Here is an 18,350-nt window from a genome sequence, read left to right as displayed (position 1 = left end):
CACTGGGAAGCTCCGGGCTCGGGGACAGCAGGCCAGGCACTGCGGCGTAGCGGCCCAGGTGATGCCGGTGGCGGGCGAGGGGGGCCCGGAGCTCCCGGACGCCAGTCTGGGGTTGTGGCACAATGCTGGGGTGGGGGGGCGGTCCCACTGGGGCTGAGTAGGGGACGACATTCAAAAGAATGGACTGAAAGACGCATGGGGGGGATGGGAGCGAGGAGAAAAGGAAGGTTATTTAAAAAAGAACTCTTGAGTTACAATCAATAAAATTACTCGCTTAATTAGCATGGTTATTCGGTTAAGCGGAATGTAGTAAAAGCTGGACCTCAGAAAGACTGGCGGGGGTCGGGGGGGCGAAGCGTGGACCCCGGGCTTTTTCCTCCGAGACACCTTTGGGCAGCGGGGGAGGGGAGAGGGTGTGCGTGTGTGTGAGTGTGTGTGCGCGCGCGTGCGAGTGTGCGTGATGGCTTCGCAGATTTGGGTTTTTATCACCCAGTGGAGCCAGCAGCCTCTTCGCAACGGCGCCTTCGCCGCAGGGACTCTCAGGGACCAGAAAGGGAAGCTGCGCGTAGCGCGGTTGGGTCGCCTCTGGCTCTTGCAGGCCAAGCGTGGCTCGGACGGTGCGTGTGTGCTCTCAGACCCGCGCGCAGGGCGGCTCCGATGACCCGGCGCGTAAGCCTGTGCAGTAGGGAGTCCTCCGAGCGCTCCCAGCCTCGCTGTCCGGTCTGGATGCCCACTCCGGTTGGGGCGCGAGGAGGGGGCCGGTAGCGGGAGGGGCGGGTACCCCGGGCGACAAGAACCCCCTAGTCACCGAGTCTCTTCTGCTTGCCTCTGCAGACCATGGACCTGCACGGCGGTCGCCGGCTCAGAGCGCGGCCGCCCGCGGAGAAGCCCAGTCCGCCGGTGTGCTGACCGGCTCGGCTGTCTGTGCCTCCGGTGACCCCGGACGCCGCCTCCTGCGCGCCGCCCGCGCGCCGCCTGCACTCCGAGCCGTTCCCAGGCCCCGGCCACGCTGCTTGCTGGAGGCGGCGGCGGCGGGCCGGGGCCGGGGCCCGGAATGGATGGCCGAGACTTCGCGCCGCCGCCGCCGCATTTGCTATCGGAGCGCGGGAGCCTGGGCCACCGCAGCGCCGCCGCCGCCGCTCGCCTCGCCCCCGCCGGCCCTACCGCGCAACCGGCCGCGCATTTCCAGCCCGGAAAGTACTTCCCGTCGCCGCTGCCGATGGCTTCGCACACAGGTCAGTGTCCGGCCTGGGCGGGTGCGGTGCGGGAGGCCCTGCCGCAGCCGGCAACTGTGCCCAGTGCAGTGAGCGCCCGCCCCTCTGCTCCTCGGAGCAGTTCTCGGAGCTTTGGTTTCATTTCCCTGCGCAACGCCGAGCGGGCCGAGCGGGCCGCGCTCACGGGCTTGCTCGCGCCGTTTCCAGCAGCCTTTCCTGGACTATCCCGGGTCACGCAGGGAAGCCCGAGAGCAGGCATCAAACCAAGCCTTCAACTCCTAGCCACCCTCCCCCACCCTTCTGCAGAAGTAAATTCTGCGGAAGCCTCTTTTCTGCGTTTTGCTTTCACCTCGTTAAGACGTTCAGCATCTGAGGCACCGTGGCGCTTTCTGCAGGGACAGACCGACTGTGTGGCTGGGGGAGGGGGTCAGGGCGCGTCCGGCCCGCGGATTAGGGAGCAGTGTGCGCCCGGGGAGCGCTAATGGGAACTGCTAGTGTAAGACGAGAAAATCCTGTTTCTATATAAAGCCTTGAAGTGTCAGGGCGAGAATGGGTTTGCAGGGGATGCATGCGCTTTAACAAGTGCCTCTGGTATCCTGCTCATGCCGGACTAAGTGTGGTCCGAGTGCGGACCGCGCATCCCACACCGCGGGAACTCAGAGCGGCGCCCCGCTCGGGATTTCGGTGCAGGCGAGTCCGTGCGCTTTAGCTTCAAGACCAGAGACCCTAAGTTGTTCTGATCATTCCCGGCACGCCTCCGTGTTGCGACCGACTCATGTCCCCTTCCCGGAGGGTCTGTCCTTGGTAGCGCTGACCCAGTCTCTGGAGCGAAGCCGCAGCTGGCGGGGAAATCACTGACCAGCGTGGGCGGAGCTGGGGGAGCCTAAGGGGCTGCGCGTGGACCTGCTGGGTCACCCTCGCAGGTCGGCTTGCTTTTGTTTACAGTTTATTCTAAACATCAGAAATATTATTTGCTGCTTTTATTTTTCAGTTTGGCAGTAATAGTTATTATTATTAGCTTGATGAACCGTGAATAGTAATAAAATTATATCTGCTTTAATGGGATTACAATTAGTTTGTGGATTAAAACGGATGGCAACGACAGGGCCAGAAGGGAAAATGTTGAAAGGGAAGGCAGTCAAAAAGAAAAAAAAATGCATTTTCTTTTTAAAAGAAAATCCTTGAAATTACTTAATCACTAAAGGGCCTCCAGTTTTTACCCCACGAGGTTAAGTCTGAGAGAGCAGCCCTGGGCTAGAGTGGTCAGCCCCACACTGCCAGCTTGCCTTTCCAGCTGGACCTTCAGCGGGGCTCTGCCTTCCTCTCCGTGGATCGCTTTTCTTTCTTTCTTTCTTTCTTTCTTTCTTTCTTTCTTTCTTTCTTTTTTTCTTTCTCTCCGTTTCTCCCCCCCCCCCGTCTAGATTTATAACTGGAAAGAAAAAGAAAAGTACTTGACTTGAGCAATTGATGAATTTAAAATATCTTTTCCCAATATCCTTGTGGTTATTGTCTATTCTTGCCGCTGCTGCACTGAGATGCTACCCACTCATCTTTGGCCCACTGGGGAGCCGAGGAAGGGCTTTGACATAATCGTGGCAGCAGCAGGGTCAGTGTCCAGCTTCCCCACCAGCCTCAGCTTCGGTGGCAGGTTTTCGCGGCTGAGTCTGCAGCGTAGAGGAATAGAGAGGACACCTCTGCCCTTGTCCTCCAGTGTGCAGTGCCCTCCAGCCTTGTGGGTCACAGTGCTGCAAGTTTCCACAGTTGTACCCAGGCTGACTAGGGCTGTACCCCCCAGAGGGGGGCAGCCAGGCCCAAGCCCAGCTCCCCATCAGTTCAGGTCACTGCTGCCTCCTGCCCCCCACCCCTTACCGGCCCTTAGCCCAGCCAGCTCTCGGTCAGCAGCCATTTCTGCCTTTCCCCGATTCTTTCCAGATCTAGGTAATACCCAGTCAGGTGGGAATGTGGTGAAGTGGCCTGGACCTTTGTCTTGCTCATGCTAACTTGGACCACGTGGTTCTTGGACTACAAGCCACAGAGAGCTGTGAGAAACTGTACCAGGGTTCTAGTCTGTGACCCCACACTCTTCCTGCTTCCTTATACACTGGGGACCCTCGAGGGCTCCCTCTTTCAGTGCTGGAGGGCCATGTGTCTCCTGCTTCCCAAGGCCCAGTTTCCATCCCCTTGGGCACCAGAGGAACCTATTGTGTTTGAAGATGTCGGACTGGGTTGCCATTCGAAGCCCGGACGAGCTGTGTGGGGCTGGAAGCCTTTTGCAATGGTTAAGATTTCGCATTCATTTTTAGACTCTCGCTACATGTATTTTTAAAAGCAGGAGTTGCACTCGAGATCCCGGTACTTTAGTCTGTGTCTGTGTAGGTCCTCATTTAGAAAAGAGAAAAGATGGAATGAAGTTAAGGAATTTGTCTTTAGATTTCCCGTGTGGATTTTTGTGTGAGTATTTCCGAATGGCCACCTTCTCCTAGTCTCCCTCTCTCTGTGGATAACCTCGGCCCACAGGCCAAGGCTGCAGTAGTCCGGCCTGCCCCTCCCTGCCCCAACTGCTGAGCTGAGAGCAAAATTGCTGGGGGAAGAGTCTTCCCTGAGTCTGCGTAGGATGCAGACATCCAGGCTGCGGCCCCCAGTTCCCTGGAACAGCTTTCTTGTGTGGTACGCTCTCCCCACCTGCCTGGTCAGCCTAGGCTAAGGGTCTCTCCACTTCCTGCCCTGCTTCTTTCCCACCTGGCACGTTGATGGTGTCAGCTTGCGGGACCCTAAGGGGCGGGGGCGGGGGAGGGGGGGATGATGATGGGCTCCCGGGCGTCTTCCATTGTTACCCCCCACCCCACCCCACCCCACCCCCGAACTGAAAGTGCCGGTAGCTTTCTATCCGAGCTGTAGGTTTATGGTAAAGAGCTGCTCCCTTAACCTTGTCACTGAGAGGTGCAATTAAAATGTTTGGAACATTATTTTTAGTTCAGTGTTAGATTTTTTGTCTTTAATACAGATGGTCCGGAGGCAAAGCTGTGAAATCTAGGGATGGGGGAACACACAAAAAAAGGAAAAAATCAACATGAACTAATCTAGGTTTTCTCCCCCGTGCTACTGCCTAGAGTTACTTGGGGGAATCTCTTCTCTCCCAGGGAACGGGTTTAATCAGGAGGCAGCTGGCTCGGGGAGAAACTCGGGAGCTGTGTGCTCGCATGCCCCTCCCCCCTTCCGGCTGGGTCAGCTCCTGTCCTATCCTAGAGTTCCCCCCTAGGGCTGGGGCTGGTTCACTTCCCGGTGTGAATCCTCTTTTTGGACTCTTCTCCACCCACTTTGGCTTTGGGCTGTGATTTAGCTTGGCCTGTGCAGCCATGTGTCTTGGCTACAGCTTTGGGGGGATTCAGTCAGGCCCTTTCTGGAGGGAGACTGCCAACCTATTTCCTGTTAAAGGCGCTTTGGATGACCAGTCTCTAAAATAAAATAACCAACCACCCAAACTCCACCTAGCCTCATAGATTTAAAATAAATAAATAAATAAAAAGACAATTTCCTGTGTGAAAAAAAAAAAAAGACCCCGTCAGAGGTATCCCGCTCATCATGCGGGGTTTTTTTTTTTTTTTATGAAGAAAAAAAATACATTTTCGTAAATACCTCATTAACTCCACTGCACGATAGAGTGTCTCTGCAGCAGTTACCAACATTAAGTAGGTGTGAAAAGAGTTACTTTCCGAGCTTCTACCCATCCTGCTCCGTCAGTGACAGAGCTAGACATCAAAGCTGCCGCTGTACCCAACGGAGCCGCGGGGATCCGGGAATCTGGCGGCTGCATAGACTGGGCCAGCTGCGGCAGCCGCGCCCGCTCCACCAAAGCTGTTTTTGGAATGTGGGTTTTTTCTCAGTGGGGCCTAGGCAGCCACCATGTCTGATTATTCCTATAGGGAAACGTCAGAGTCCTCCGGTGGAATATCCAAGGCACGTGAGCAATAAGGCGAATCGGTGGCCGGGGCAAGGGTGACACAGTGCAAATGGTACATCTCCCCGGAAAACACCGCACCCCCAAACACTACTCAGTTATTCTTAGAAATCTCCCTCGGTTCCCTGTGAGACAGGGTTCAACAGCCCGCACAGACAGGACAAAAAAACGCATAGGAGGCAGTTAGGATAACATGAATGTGGCTAAAAATACCCCTCAGAAACACACATGAAAAAGCCAAATCCAACAACAGAAAGAGCTAAAAATATTCCAGGCTTTGGCAAAGAGCACAGAGTTAAATAAATTATACAAGAGCCATTCATGGGAGCAAGTTGACTTTCTCTCTTACGGGAACTTGGTTCAAGCTAATAAAAATAATAATTTACTAGCCACTGAGCTTTGCATGAGTTTAAATTTAATTGGTGGGGCTTCTGGCGTTTGTCACTTCTTGGCGATTAGTGGGCTTGCCCTGGGCTGGGGCGGGGGTGTGGTGGGGGTGGGGGGTGCTGAGGCCAGGGTCCCAGGCATCAGAGAAGGGTCTCTGGGGAGCAGAGCTCAGTGCTAATACAGGAGGCTGGAGGAGGCAGGAGGCTGCTTGGGGTTCTTCCAGGAAGACAGAGAAGGAACCAGCAAAGCTTGGCTATTTTAATTTGATAAATGATTGTACACCTTTAAGAGTGTGTTTTAACAATCAAGATACACTCCAGCAAGTTGATAGGATGTTCGCTGTCAACTTACATATGTCATCAGAGCAGGCTGTGAACATAAATAACTCGGGAGCTTCAGGATGCTCACAGGCTCTCAGAGGGGAGGCAGCAGGTCGTACCCCAACCCCTCACCCCACCCCCACACGCATTCTCTCTGTCTGGAGGTCCTAGCCAGAGGAGTGAAGGGATGTGGGAATGAATGCTTCTCTCTATTTGTGAGATTGGGTTGGGACCATCCTCTCTGAGGAGGTCTCTCCCGCCAAAATAAAAAGGGCCGGGACTTCTTGTTCAGAAAAACCATGTGGAGTTAGGCAGCGGATTTTTAAGTGAATCCAGTTCCCTGGTATTTTAAACTTCCACTCTGGCATGAGTGTCAGGGTGGCATCCTTGCCTCTCATTCTTCCCTAACTAAACACCCCCAACTCCCCATTCTACTGACCCCTTTAACTCCCCAAGGACTACATTTCCCAGAATGCCTTGGTCTAGCTCCAGACTCTGAGCCTGGGACCCTCTGGGTCCCTGAACTGGGAATTCCCAAGCACAGATGATAAAGTTCAAGCACTACCACTGGGAATCAGGGCTTTCCGGGCAGCGGAAGGGAGCCATGGTGGTCACCCCAGAGCCTCTTTGCCCTTCTTCCTCTGAGGCCCCAGGAGTCTTGCCTGTCTTCCTCTTTACCACAAACATCTGACTCTAAGTCCCCACAATGGTATATGCTGCCCTATCCCCTGGATCCTGTGCAGATGCCATGAACGTGGAGGCCAAAGTCCCAAGAGAGTTCTCCCCTACCGCCTCACCCCTGCCCCAGCTCAGCCTGTACCAATGTTTCCCTTCAGAATCACTTTGGAGGGGCCTAGTGGCCCTATATTCCGCCTGGCACAGCAGGGGAGGTCTCTGCCTAGGGACTCCTTGAGGAAATGCCTTCCCCGTGTTATTGACCAATATGACTCTGGAGATTTCCCAAAAGAATCCCAGGACACAGCTGCTGCCTCAGGCCCTTTGGCAGGCGGATCCCTGGAGCGCCTTTGTCCAGAGGTTCTGAAGTCCCTGATCCTGCAGGGGATGTGGCCTGCCCAGGAGGCCTCCAGGATGGGTGTGTGTATCTCCTTAGTTTCAGACAAGCAGTGAACTAGCTTCAGAATTCAAAGCACGTGCCTTGTCTCTTTGGCAAATTAGGTGACTTACTCTGTCCCATGTCCAACCCCTTTGCCTGCCAGGGAACGTCTCCCCTGGGGTTCCTGGTCCCCATTAACCTCTGGGACCTCATTCTCCTCCCCAATAGACATGGTGTAACAAGCAAAAAAACAGAATCACAAGCACTGTGCGAGGCCTAGAAAATCACCTCGCAGCCCTGCCGTGCCGGGAAGGAGCAGGGCCTCGCAGGGCCTCCGGCATGGGACGGCACTCTGCTTTGGCTTCGACGCTCTGCCCGCTGACGTTTTTATGGGATAATATACCGTTTAGATCACGCAGGCCTATTTGTCAGTGGGCTGCCCCTGTTTGTCGTAATATATAATAACACTGCCTCCTGTGGCCCTGTGAGCAGCTGCCACCGCAGGCGTGGGGCGTGGGCTGTGGGCTCAGGGGAGGTGTTTGGTGGGTGCTGAATAAGGGGACGCCCTCGCCCTGATTCTGGACCAGCTCTGGGTTCACAGTGGCCCTCACGTCTGGTGGGGGGGGGGTGTCCAGTGTCCAGGCTTAGGGCCATCAAGCTGTTGCTTGTAGGCTGCAGCTGCAGCTGTCTACATGATTAGATTCCAGATTCTGTGAGCCAGGAAACATCTCTTTCATTCTGACCTGGGGGAGCGAACAGGTGGGTTGGCTCCTGTCCCTTTCCCCCACCCCCAGCCCCAACAAAGAGTCCAGTGTCTGTATGGGAAGGCTTTTCGGATGGCTGGAGGCATTACTCGTTCTGAGTTATTGGTATAGTATCCACTGCGTGCCTGGAACTGGGATGGAAAGGCAAGAAAAGCAACCCACTCCTCCTACTTCGGAGCAGGGACGTGGTTTTGTCAGGGGAAGGTTTTAGAAATGAGGGCAGTGGAGTGGACAATGGGTATGCTTCCGAGGGAAGGCTTCTGAACAGCACACAGGGGTATGCAAGGCAAAGAAGACCATGGTGGGGGATGTGATTCCGGGGTGCCTTGCCCAAGGAGCAGAGTCAGCCTTACTAAGAGAAGCGGCTACAGCCCTCGTGCAAGAGCCGGGCTTGCTTTTCCTACCTGTCCATCCTTTTGTGGTAGAACAGGGGACTTGCTTTCCCTGTCTTCTGCAAAGGCTCCAGAGGAGGGTCCATGGACACTCATTCCTACAGCTGGACGGGGCTGGGTTCCTCAGGGCCAGCGGCCTGGGGGCGGAACAGGGCAGGGCGAGGACTGCATTAAGGAGGAAGTGGGGGCCTGAGGTGAGCACCCAGGACACCATGGAGAAGGAGCTTCCCTTTAGGGTAGGTTCCCCTTTAAGTCTAACAGGTTTGCCCTCCTTTTGAAGCAGAGGCCCAAACTACCCACCTGGATATAGCTTCCCAGCCAGCAGCTGTCGGGTGAAGCACACTTGCGGGCACACACACACACACACACACACACACATATACACATGCCAGGCATACCTGTGACAGTTCACACCTGTTCACTGTTCTCAACACTTTGGGGTAGGTCTTCTCACTGGTACCGATATTCACATGTGTGCCGGCTCCAAGCGGCCTTCAGGGAATCGCACTCCAGTGACTGTGACAGAACTGGTCAGCTAGTGACAGTGAGTCAGTCCTTTTCCTCCAGGGCTTCCTGTATCACCTGCTCCAGCCTTTGATCTCTGCCACCTACTGATGGAGCAGAGCTGAAGACCCCATGACCCTCTATGGCACCACCCCCAAGGCCTACCCTAAATGTACACAAGTGTCGAGTGCCCCCTCTGCCTCTCTGGGCTCCCCAGGAAGTTGGCCTTGCCCTTTTCTGAACTCCTTTTCACAATGATGTCCCCATGTTGAGCTGACCATAAACAGGTTGAGTGAACCTATTCCCCTGTGTCGGATTGCTAGACAGTCCCCACCTTAACCCTCTGCCTATCCCATGCTTGGCCACTGGACCTAGAGATGCTACCTGGGCTTATCTCTGCTGTCTCCCTCTCAGATGCTGTGTCTACTTCATCGCAACTCCTCTCTTGTCCCTCCATGGTCTGCTCTTCCATGCTAGCTCTCGCTGTCTCTCTTCGTGGTCCCTGTGCCTGGTTAAAGGAAGAACTCACAGTCAGCCTGTCCCCCTCCCTATGCAGACCCCTCTCTGTCCCTCGCTAGTGATCTGGCCTCTAGAGTACTGGCCACTTCTTGCCCTGTGCTGTGGCCCCTCAGGCCCTGCCAATTCTGTGTGCCAGAGTAGCTGCTCTGACCCACCAGCATTTCTATGCACCGTATTACCCCAGGCCATCGGGTCACCTTGTGGGAACTTGCCTGGAAACCAATCCCTCTTTTTGAGACTTTTCACAACCCTTTGGGTATCCTAAAAATAAACTTTTAATTTTCTTTAAAGCAATACTAAAATTGAAACTAAATTAAATTACAACACATCTTAGGCTAACCCTGAACAAGCCCTTATCATTTCTGAACGTAGATAAGTTAAGAAAACAACAGCAGCAAAAAAAAAAAAAAAAAAAAAAAAAAAAAAATTTGTTCACAACATCCTATTTGTCTTTTATGACACTGCCGATTTGTGGTAAATAATAAAACGAAAACAAAAAACCAGAATGATCAAGTCCAGAAGGGCCTTCAATAGGAGGTAAGCAAAGAACACGCCTTTAAATATAGACTAGGAAGGCAGGGACCACCACAAGGATGGTAGGGGCCCACAGGACCCTCCTGCTGGCCAGCCTAGGACACTGGATGCTTTGTACCTGAATCTGCACTTTTGTCCCTATGTTGCTGGCCACACTCCAGTCCCTCCCTTTGCCTTCTTGGTGACTCCCTGTATGCTCTGGGCTCTCTGAAGGCTTAACCACCCTATGGCTCTGTCTCCTCTCGGTGTGTATTCTTTAGCTCTTACAGGATGGTTAACAAATAGCATCAAATTATCCTCGACGTCGGTAGTTGAAAGCAGCAAGTGTTTAGTATTTCAGATTCTGTGGGTCAGGAATCTGGGGCACAGTGTGGATTGAACTGCAAGTATCTTACCAGTTCTTGCCCCTGGGGCTGTCAGGCGTCCTTCAGTGGGGCAGCATTTTTACTCAGAGCAAAGGAGAGAAGAGGGCAAGTTGGACAGAACCCACAGTTTCTACAAGCTCCCCTGGAGGCAGTGGCCCCTGTCATGCAGTCAACATGAGGTCTCACCCATACTTGTGTGTATGTATTGGGGTACAATAGGGTACATGCCAGAAACACTGGAGACTGTCTTAGCATTCCTGTAGCCATAGCAGGCCCCTGCATCCTTCCCTCCCTGGTCTCTGGATGCTGGCTTGCAGAGACCTCTTCTTAGGTTTTATCTCTTCAGATCGAAGCCTCTCTTCTTACTGAAGCCTTCCTGCCTCTCAGCCTTGTTCTGGCCTCTAGGCCTCTCAAAGCCGACTCCACACCTCTCTCTGCACTTCTCTGCCCCAGCTTTTCCTCCAAATCCCTCCAGCATTGCTGTAAACCCCATCCGTGAGCTGTCCCCACACCACAGGACTCTGGGGACACCTGAAATGTGTAAACTCCCTTCTCCCAGACAGAACACTGTCAGCCCTAACAGTGCCTGACAAGCCCAACAGCTTGAGCCCTAACAGAAGCCTGTTCCCCAGCTGTGCCACACTACCTAGGGGTTTGTGTGGTTTGTGAGAGACAGAGAGACAGGCTACAGATCGAGTGCAGGGTAGCTCGTGGATTCTCCAGATTTCAGGCTGGGGCACGGTGAAAAGGGATGAGCCTGGAGCCACACAGGCACTCAGAAACTTTTAACAGCTGAGCTGGGGTAGAACTTCCTCTGGATGGTGCATGGGTCTCTCATTCTGTGCCCTGGACAGCAACAGTTCGTGTCCTCTGATCTGGGCAGTTTCCTCCAATCTTCCCTTTGCCAGCTGTCTGGCCAAATGGGGTCGGAGTGTGCCCCGGGCCACCTTGGTGCTAACTCATCCAGGCTCGAGGGAAGGCCCTAAGCAGACCCCCCCACCCTACCCTTGGCCCCCACTTCCCTGAGCCTGATGCTAGAAAAAGCTAATCTGAGCACCACTGTATGTCTAGGTGTCAATCATGTTCAAGCTCCTCCTCCAAAGCTGCTGGGGGACCCTTCCAAGGACTGTATTCTACCGTTTCAGCCCCAGCACTGAGCCCTCAGCCCCCGTGAAGGCTCACCTGTGCCTTCAGACTCGTAAGTAAGCAGGGTAAGAATCAGTTGGTGCTTTACCAACCCTGCCCGAGAGCAGGACCTGCCCAGCATAGCAGGGGCTCAGGGAGGTCATTTTCTTGCTTTTCTGTCACTTAGGTACCAAGGAGGGACTCTTCCTGTTGTGACCACTCTAACCTGTGGCCCAGCCTGCTGTGCTGAGTTAAGGGTGGTACTGGGCTTCAGGTCCAGGGTGTGTGTGTGTGTGTGTGTATGTGTGTGTGTGTGTGTGTGTACTACCAGCTTCTATCTGTCAGGTCTCTTGCTGGGTCCATGGAGGCCCCCTCTGCTGGCCTCTTCAGATGCCAGCTCCAGTTTTTCATGCTGAGGCACTTGATGCCATGGGTGTGAGTTTTCTCACCTTAGAAATTCCCTCACTCAGTCACCAGATTCCTAAAAAAGTCACCAATCAACCTTGGAGTTGAAGTTTGCTTTTCACCCATATTGTCCTTAGAGCCTAAGGCCTTGTTCCCTCTCCATGCCGAGGGGAGCAGGGACAGTCTGCCACAGTGGCACTGTTCTCAGAAAGCGTCCCGCCAGAGAGCAAGACACCTGGTGGTATGGCCATCTCCTGAGGTAGGAAAGATGTTCAGGAACAGCCTGAGTTCTGTGCTCCTTAGCTTCACTGTGTGGCCTTAAACTGTCTGATCTCTGTGTCTCCACTGGAAGCTGTTTGCTGGTGCCCTGTGCCTCCGAAAGGGGGTGTGGACTTGCAGGCAAGTCAGTGTCCTCATGGGCTGAGCAGTCCCCACCTCTCAGCAGCCTGGCCAAGTGATGCAATCTTGCTGAGAAGTGACCCTGGTTTCACACTAATCAGATCCCTGGATCTCTGTCCTGCTCTGTTTGGGCCTGTGGAGTCTCCCAAAGCCCTTCCAGCACTTGCTGTGCACACCAGCCTCTCTCCTGCACGTGCCTCCATGCCTCTGGGTTCTCAGTCCTTTCCTCTTCACACCAAGCTTGAGAGGTCTTCCTGAGAACCAGGACCTGTCCCTAGGAGAGCACACCAGAATCAGGCAGTTGCTTCCTGCTTCTCCTTGCCCGAAGTGTCCTGCTTTCTGGAGCAGACGGCACCCGTGTTACATGCTTTCTTCCCAAACCTTTCCTTGTCCTTTCTTATTGCAAGATTCTTGTGCCCTGGATTAGCCTAGATGTGATGTCTGGTACCAGGCCAAGCACCACAAGACACAAATGCCCGCTCGACCTCTTGGAGATGCAGCAGAAGGGTGAGTGGAGGGCCCCGCGGTGGTGAGGAACCGAGATGGAGCCTTCAGTGGGAAGGGATCAACCAGGGCTCTTCAGTGCAAGCCTTGAGGAGTCCGGGAGGGCCACCATCAGCTCCCTCTGAATGAGAACACAGGATGAGTCTCAATGGCTAGACACAACCATACCCGAGGCAGAAATGGCACAATCTGCCACCGGCAGCACAGATCCAGAACGCCCATAGCCCCTGCAGCATCCCTGAAGAATATAGTGTCCCTTGGGCCTCCAGAGGACTACAGCTATGCCAAGTCATGCTGGGATCCAGGCCCAGGGTACCTTCCTTCCCAGTTTTCAGGACAGATGGCTCCTATGGTCAGCTGGAATTCTCTCAGCCCAGTGTGGCAGTTGACCCAGGGCCAGAGGCCACCATGTGCCTGTCTGTCCCTGCTGCTATACGGCTTGCTTAAGTCCTTTGACACGGATGAGCCCGTGTCTGGCCTGCCTAGGTGTGAGGTACCAGAGGCACTTCATGGGCTTGAGTCTTGCTAGGTGTTATAGGATGGGTCCTCAGTCCTCCAGGAAGTACAAGCCAGCCCAAGCTTTCAGACTTATGGCTTGCTCCAGGGAACCATGGGAAGGTGTTTGGCGGACATGATTGACCCTCCCTCATCTCTAGCAAATGGGATTCTTCCCACTTCTCAGACAGTCAGTGTCAGCCAGGCAAGGAATCCTGTACTTTATGTATCAAGGGGGCTAAGGAGCTCCAGCAAGAAGTCAGTCTGTCCAGTTCTTAAGTGTCCTGTGCAGCAAGGAGGACCAGGTTAGGCGAGCCACAGAATGAATACCGGCTGCTCTGGAACCAGGCCTGGGTGGACATCTAATGGCAGCAGCTAGCCTCTGGGTGTCTGAGGGAGAAGGGTAGCAGGAGAGGTGCTGGGAACCACAGGCAAAATGCTGGCACCCGCACCAGGGACTTGCTGTGGCTTTCTATAGAACCAGCACACTCTCTGGCTGTGGGCCATAGAGGCCCTGGCCACAAGGACTGAGGGCTCATACCTCCCGGCAACCAGGCCAGGAAATGTGTGAGCGTGAACAGAGCCAGGAGACTGGCTAGCAGGTCTGGACCCCCCTCCCTCATACCCTTAACTCCCCTCCCCCATATCCTCAAACTCTCAGGGTACTTTCTCTGGTGTGTCTATGCAGCTCCTGTCACCACTGTAGGGCCTGGATGGGACAAGGGGTTGCACACACCATCATAGACACACTCGTCTGCTTGGCAGAAGGGGAGATCCAGCCAGCCCGGTGACATCATTAACCACAGACACTCAACTAGGAAGAGTGAAAGTTTTCTATGGACAGTTTCATGGGAATTCATCCTGCAGGTAGCATGACCAGGTGAGGGTCTGTGTCCCTGTGTTCAGGTATCCTTTGTTCTCTCCCTTGAATGGTTGAGACGGATCATATTTAGGGTTATCCTTAAGGGTTCCGGGTATGGGTGAGAGGCTAGATACAAGAGAGCAGGGCGGATGTCCATAACTGCATCAGAGTTTCCAGTTCTGACTATGGGGCCGCTGCTTCTCTGAGACCCAAGTGTGCATTTGTAGGTCCCTGAACGTATATGTATAAACGTGTTTGTGTGAGTGTATATGGATTATGTAGCCTTACATGCAAGTATTGCATGGGTGGGAGGCCCTGATAAACTACACCGGGGTGGCCTTCCTTTATGTGGCTGGCTTATTTCAAGGCAGTGGGAAGGGAAATGACTGTTTAGTAGTGGAAGCTCTCCAAGCTGGGGGGGTGTGGCTCCCAAGAGTGGTGTTGAGCAGTCCTACTTACCTTCTCACACCCTCGCTGCCCGCCTACCACCCTGAGGAGCATCCGGGCAGCTGGGGGAGGTCCTGGATTACCAACCACCCTGAGAGGGAGGCACACAATGGAAGGTGTTAAAGATGAGAGACGGTACGTACGTGCCCTTGCCCCTCCTGTAACCTCAGCCCCCATCTGCCTGTCCTGGGACACTGAATCACTCTGGGAAGAAGTCCAGCCCCTCTGCCCCCCCCCCCCCCAGTGGGGAGCCTTGGCCACCCCGCCTTCTGTCCTAGCCAAGGGGCTAAATTTACTCTTTTAATAAGAACCAGACTTATATCCGATTCTCCTTTTCTTTTATTAGTTCTGGGCTGTCGGTCGAGCCTGTCCCTTGTCATCACTGCCTCCCGGCCTTTTCCATGGTTGCCCAGTTGAGTGGCTCGGCAACCACAGAGCTTTCCTATTATGGCCTGAGAGTGACTTCCTTTGGGACTTCCGGAAGGTTCTCTTGGACCGGCCAAGGGGCTTCCCGGGTGAGGTGATCATTCCCAGGCCACCCCCATGTCCCAAGGATGGGCCAAGCCCAACGCCCACTGCTCAGCATTCTTGGCCTTTCCTTCAGCCCCCGCCCCAGGGCTGTGGTTGCAGGACCTTCCATCTTGGCTCCCTCCTCCCTTTTCTTCTGTTCCTCTCTCTGGGCCTGTCTTAGCCTCTTCTTCTCCAACCACCTTCATGGAGCTAGCCCATGGCTTTTGTGGTGTGGGTCCTGTGAAGGCTGGGTGTCCAACCAGAGCTCTGAGGACTGAAGGGGAAGTTCAGGGAGCCCTGATGCTGTGCTGCAGGCTGACACCTGCTGGCAGTGGGCTTGAAGCTTTGGGGGATTTTTGCCCCAGTTAAAGATGGCCCCTGCTAGCAAGCCTGTTGTTGAAGAGGGGTCTGAGGAAAACTGGACCTTGCTTCTCCAGGTGCTGTGGGGAGACAGCCTCGACCATCCATGTGACCTGCCTTCTAGAATGTTCCTAAGTCCTCGGCCACTCTCAGGTCTCGGTCTTTCCTGCCACAAGAGAGGCCGCTGGGAGACTGTGCTGAGTCAGACAGGTCTTAAAGCTGCTGTCTGAGGCTGACTTGAGCCTACGGTTAGTTCCCTTCCTCCCAACGCCAGCCTGAGTGTTTCTCTACACCAGGGGAGGCGGTGGACAGACTTACCAGGGTCCACCCAGGTCAGTCAGTGTGAGTCTGTTAAAGACGGGACACTTGGGAAATAGCTCTCTGGAGAATGCACAGTCTATGTGCCCTTGTGCTCAAGAATGGAGTTCATAAAGGCTTGTATGCACCCATATACTCACAGTCACATGATTTAGACATGCATGCATACCCGGGGCTTGTTGCACCCCAATATATGTGACTCCCCCCAGCCGTGCACACACATATTGTCAGAGACATACATTAAGAGAGAAATGTGCACACACTAGGAGACACACCCTTCAAGTGCTTGCATAAAACCCGTTCCCACCTCTACCATGTGTGCATCCCACGTTCCCCAAGCCATCAGGTGCTGGGGCAGCTGGTTGACTTCAGCAGATGGGAATACCAGGGATCTCTGGCTGCCCACAGACCAGAGCACACCAGGGGGTAGCCTCTAAACCTTGCTCTGAAGCTTCCAGTCACCTGGCTTGGGGAAGAGTCTCAGAATTGCTTCTCTAATGGAACCTGGCATCCTCACTCTTAACCTCTCCTCCTCCTCCTCCTCCACCACCACCACCACCACCACCACCACCACCACCACCGGTTAGGATGGTTAGATAGGCATCATCCAGCTTCCAAGAAGGCTAGACTAGAGCCTTTTCTTCTCATTCTGCACTTGCAGAGAGCCCGTGTTGAAGTTCTGTTCTCCCCAGGGTTCCTGGAATGAGAGGAATGTGGGGTGGGGCTGGAGGGCTGTCTCTCCTTCCTCCTCTGCTCCCTGTGGGATAGGCTTGGTCGAGAGGAGAGCTTTGCCCTTTTTCTTCCCCTTTAACTGCCTGAGGACGCTCCTCTCTCCAGGCTGGTGTCTCCTGGGTACTTGGCCAGATCATTGCCTGGTTAGCCCTACAGGGGACCTAGGGAGGCAGAGCAGGAAGCCGATGCCTCAGGAAGAGGGGAGTCTGAATGGGTGTGAGCTGGCACAGGCAGTGGGTGCAGCCGCCAGACACAGAATCAAGAAGGCCCATGCCAGCAGCCAGTCAGCTGGGCTTCCGGAAGCAACAGGAGCCCAGAGAGCCTGGGAAGAGACTTGTTTCTCTGGAGCTGCCGCCATCTCAGGGAGCTGTGGCTTTTTTATTTTATTTTATTTTATTTTATTTTACAACCCATTTCACAGTTTCCAGAAGAGGAGACACTGTCTCAGAGGCTAGCTTAACTCAAAGCAAATGCTCACTCCCTGTAACTCTGCCTCTGCCTATCTCACTGGCTCAGGATAGTGTCAGAATGCCAAGATGGCCTGGCCAGAGAGCTGGTACACAGGCATGGCTAGCTAACACCTGGCCATCCCGCCACCCAAGACTGGGTTCTGGTGTGCCAGATCCTCAGGGGAGAGCCTTGGCACAGTGTTAGGCTGTCAGACCCTCAAGGCTTTGTTGTCCAGGGTTCTTAACATCCAGGCTCCTAGACACCCTAAGGTTGTCTCATGACATCATGTCTGTGGACTGTCTTGGCTACAGTGGCCAAGTGGGCCCAGCACACACATGAGTGAGAGGAAAGGGGGCTGTCTCTATTTCCTCCTGTGTTCATGAGTTGGTTGTGTCTAGCCATGTAGGGCCATATTTGTCTCCCAGGCATTGCAGATTGTTGCTACCCCTGTGGGTCACATAATGGCCTCAGTGGTCACTGAGATCTCCAGGTTTTCTGGTTTCATTCTCTTGCTGTGATTAAACAATCTGGCCCAAAACAACCTTACTATTTGGTTTATTCAGCCTACACTCACAGGTCATATTCTGTCTTCGAGGAAAGTCAAACTAGGAACTCAAGCAGGAAACTTGACAAAGAAACCATGGATGGATGCTGCTTGCTGGCTCATGTTTAGCTAGGTTTTACACACACACACACACACACACACACACACACACACACACACCAGGACCACGTGCCCAAGGAATGAGGCGGCCAGCCTGGGCCCTCCTATATCAATTAATAATCAAGGTAGATCTTCACAGACACACCCACAGCCAACCCAGTCGAGGCAGTTCCTCAGCAGAGGCTTCTCTCAGTTGACTCTAGTCTGTGTCAGGTTGACAGGTAAGGCTGACCAGGATATGCCAGGACTGCAGCCTCTGCAACCCCAAGGGAAGTTGAGGGATCTGTTCACGCCATGTGCTGTGGCTGATGGACAGCCCCTCCCCCCACCCTCCAAGGAGCCTGACAAACCTGGTGACGAAGTCTCTTCCACAGTAGCACAGCATCTTCCCAGAAAGGGATCTGAGGGCTGTATGGTGCTGTGGGCCTCGGAGCAGGCCTTTCTCTGCTCTGTCTAGCAGTTTCCCGAGCCTTCCTGCTGCTGGCAGCCCGGAAGCATCCATGATCCAGGTGTGGCCCATGGCCCCGTGCAGGTCACCGGCCTTGGCATGGGGACAGAGCAGCCTCCCACAAATGGGGCTGTGTTTTCTGCGCTCATTGCCTGAGGTGTGTCAAGTAGGCCCTCTGGCATGCTGGCTTCCAGAATGGTTTTCTCAGCCAGCCAGACATTCAAGCCAGGCCTTCATGGTGTCCTGGGCAGAGCTGAGGTGGGTCTGGAGCTGAGACCAGAGCTGCAGTCCAGTAGAGCAGTTGGTGGGGTCTGACATGCACACAGCACCTCATACTTCCCAGATTTTTCCTGGGAAGATGTTCAGGCAGTGGGCCGGTCTTGTCCCGCAGAGGGGTGACTGGATGGTCAATGCATCATTTTGCAGACCTGTTCAGTTTGGTCCTTGGGGCTGTGGGCTGGGACTCCACCGTGTGGGTTAGAATGCGTTCTGTTCTTTAAGACCTGGGACCAGTTTGGTTGGTGTGAACATCTGAGAACCTTATATAAGAAGTCCCCCTCTCCCCAACTCACTCTCAGGAGCCTTTCTGGGTCTCTCCACTATACCAGGCTCCCCAGTGT

General features: G+C 54.2%; 1 protein-coding gene across 2 annotated transcripts in view; it reads left to right on the top strand.

Annotated features, from left to right (window-relative positions):
• The first annotated feature begins 1,054 nt into the window (after nt 1–1,054).
• The window catches only part of Bahcc1 (BAH domain and coiled-coil containing 1), a 54,511-nt gene continuing 37,215 nt past the window's right edge, over nt 1,055–18,350 (top strand). For both annotated transcript variants that reach the window (XM_028787898.1, XM_028787897.1), the window contains exon 1: nt 1,055–1,235. In XM_028787898.1, coding sequence (XP_028643731.1) covers nt 1,055–1,235 — 181 coding nt within the window. The remainder of the gene's footprint in view (nt 1,236–18,350) is intronic.

Source organism: Grammomys surdaster, unplaced genomic scaffold (genome assembly GCF_004785775.1).
Source record: "Grammomys surdaster isolate TR1022 unplaced genomic scaffold, NIH_TR_1.0 125688, whole genome shotgun sequence".
Taxonomy (NCBI): domain Eukaryota; kingdom Metazoa; phylum Chordata; class Mammalia; order Rodentia; family Muridae; genus Grammomys; species Grammomys surdaster.
The sequence above is the reverse complement of the archived record's forward strand: the minus strand, read 5'-3'. Positions and strand labels throughout refer to the sequence as shown.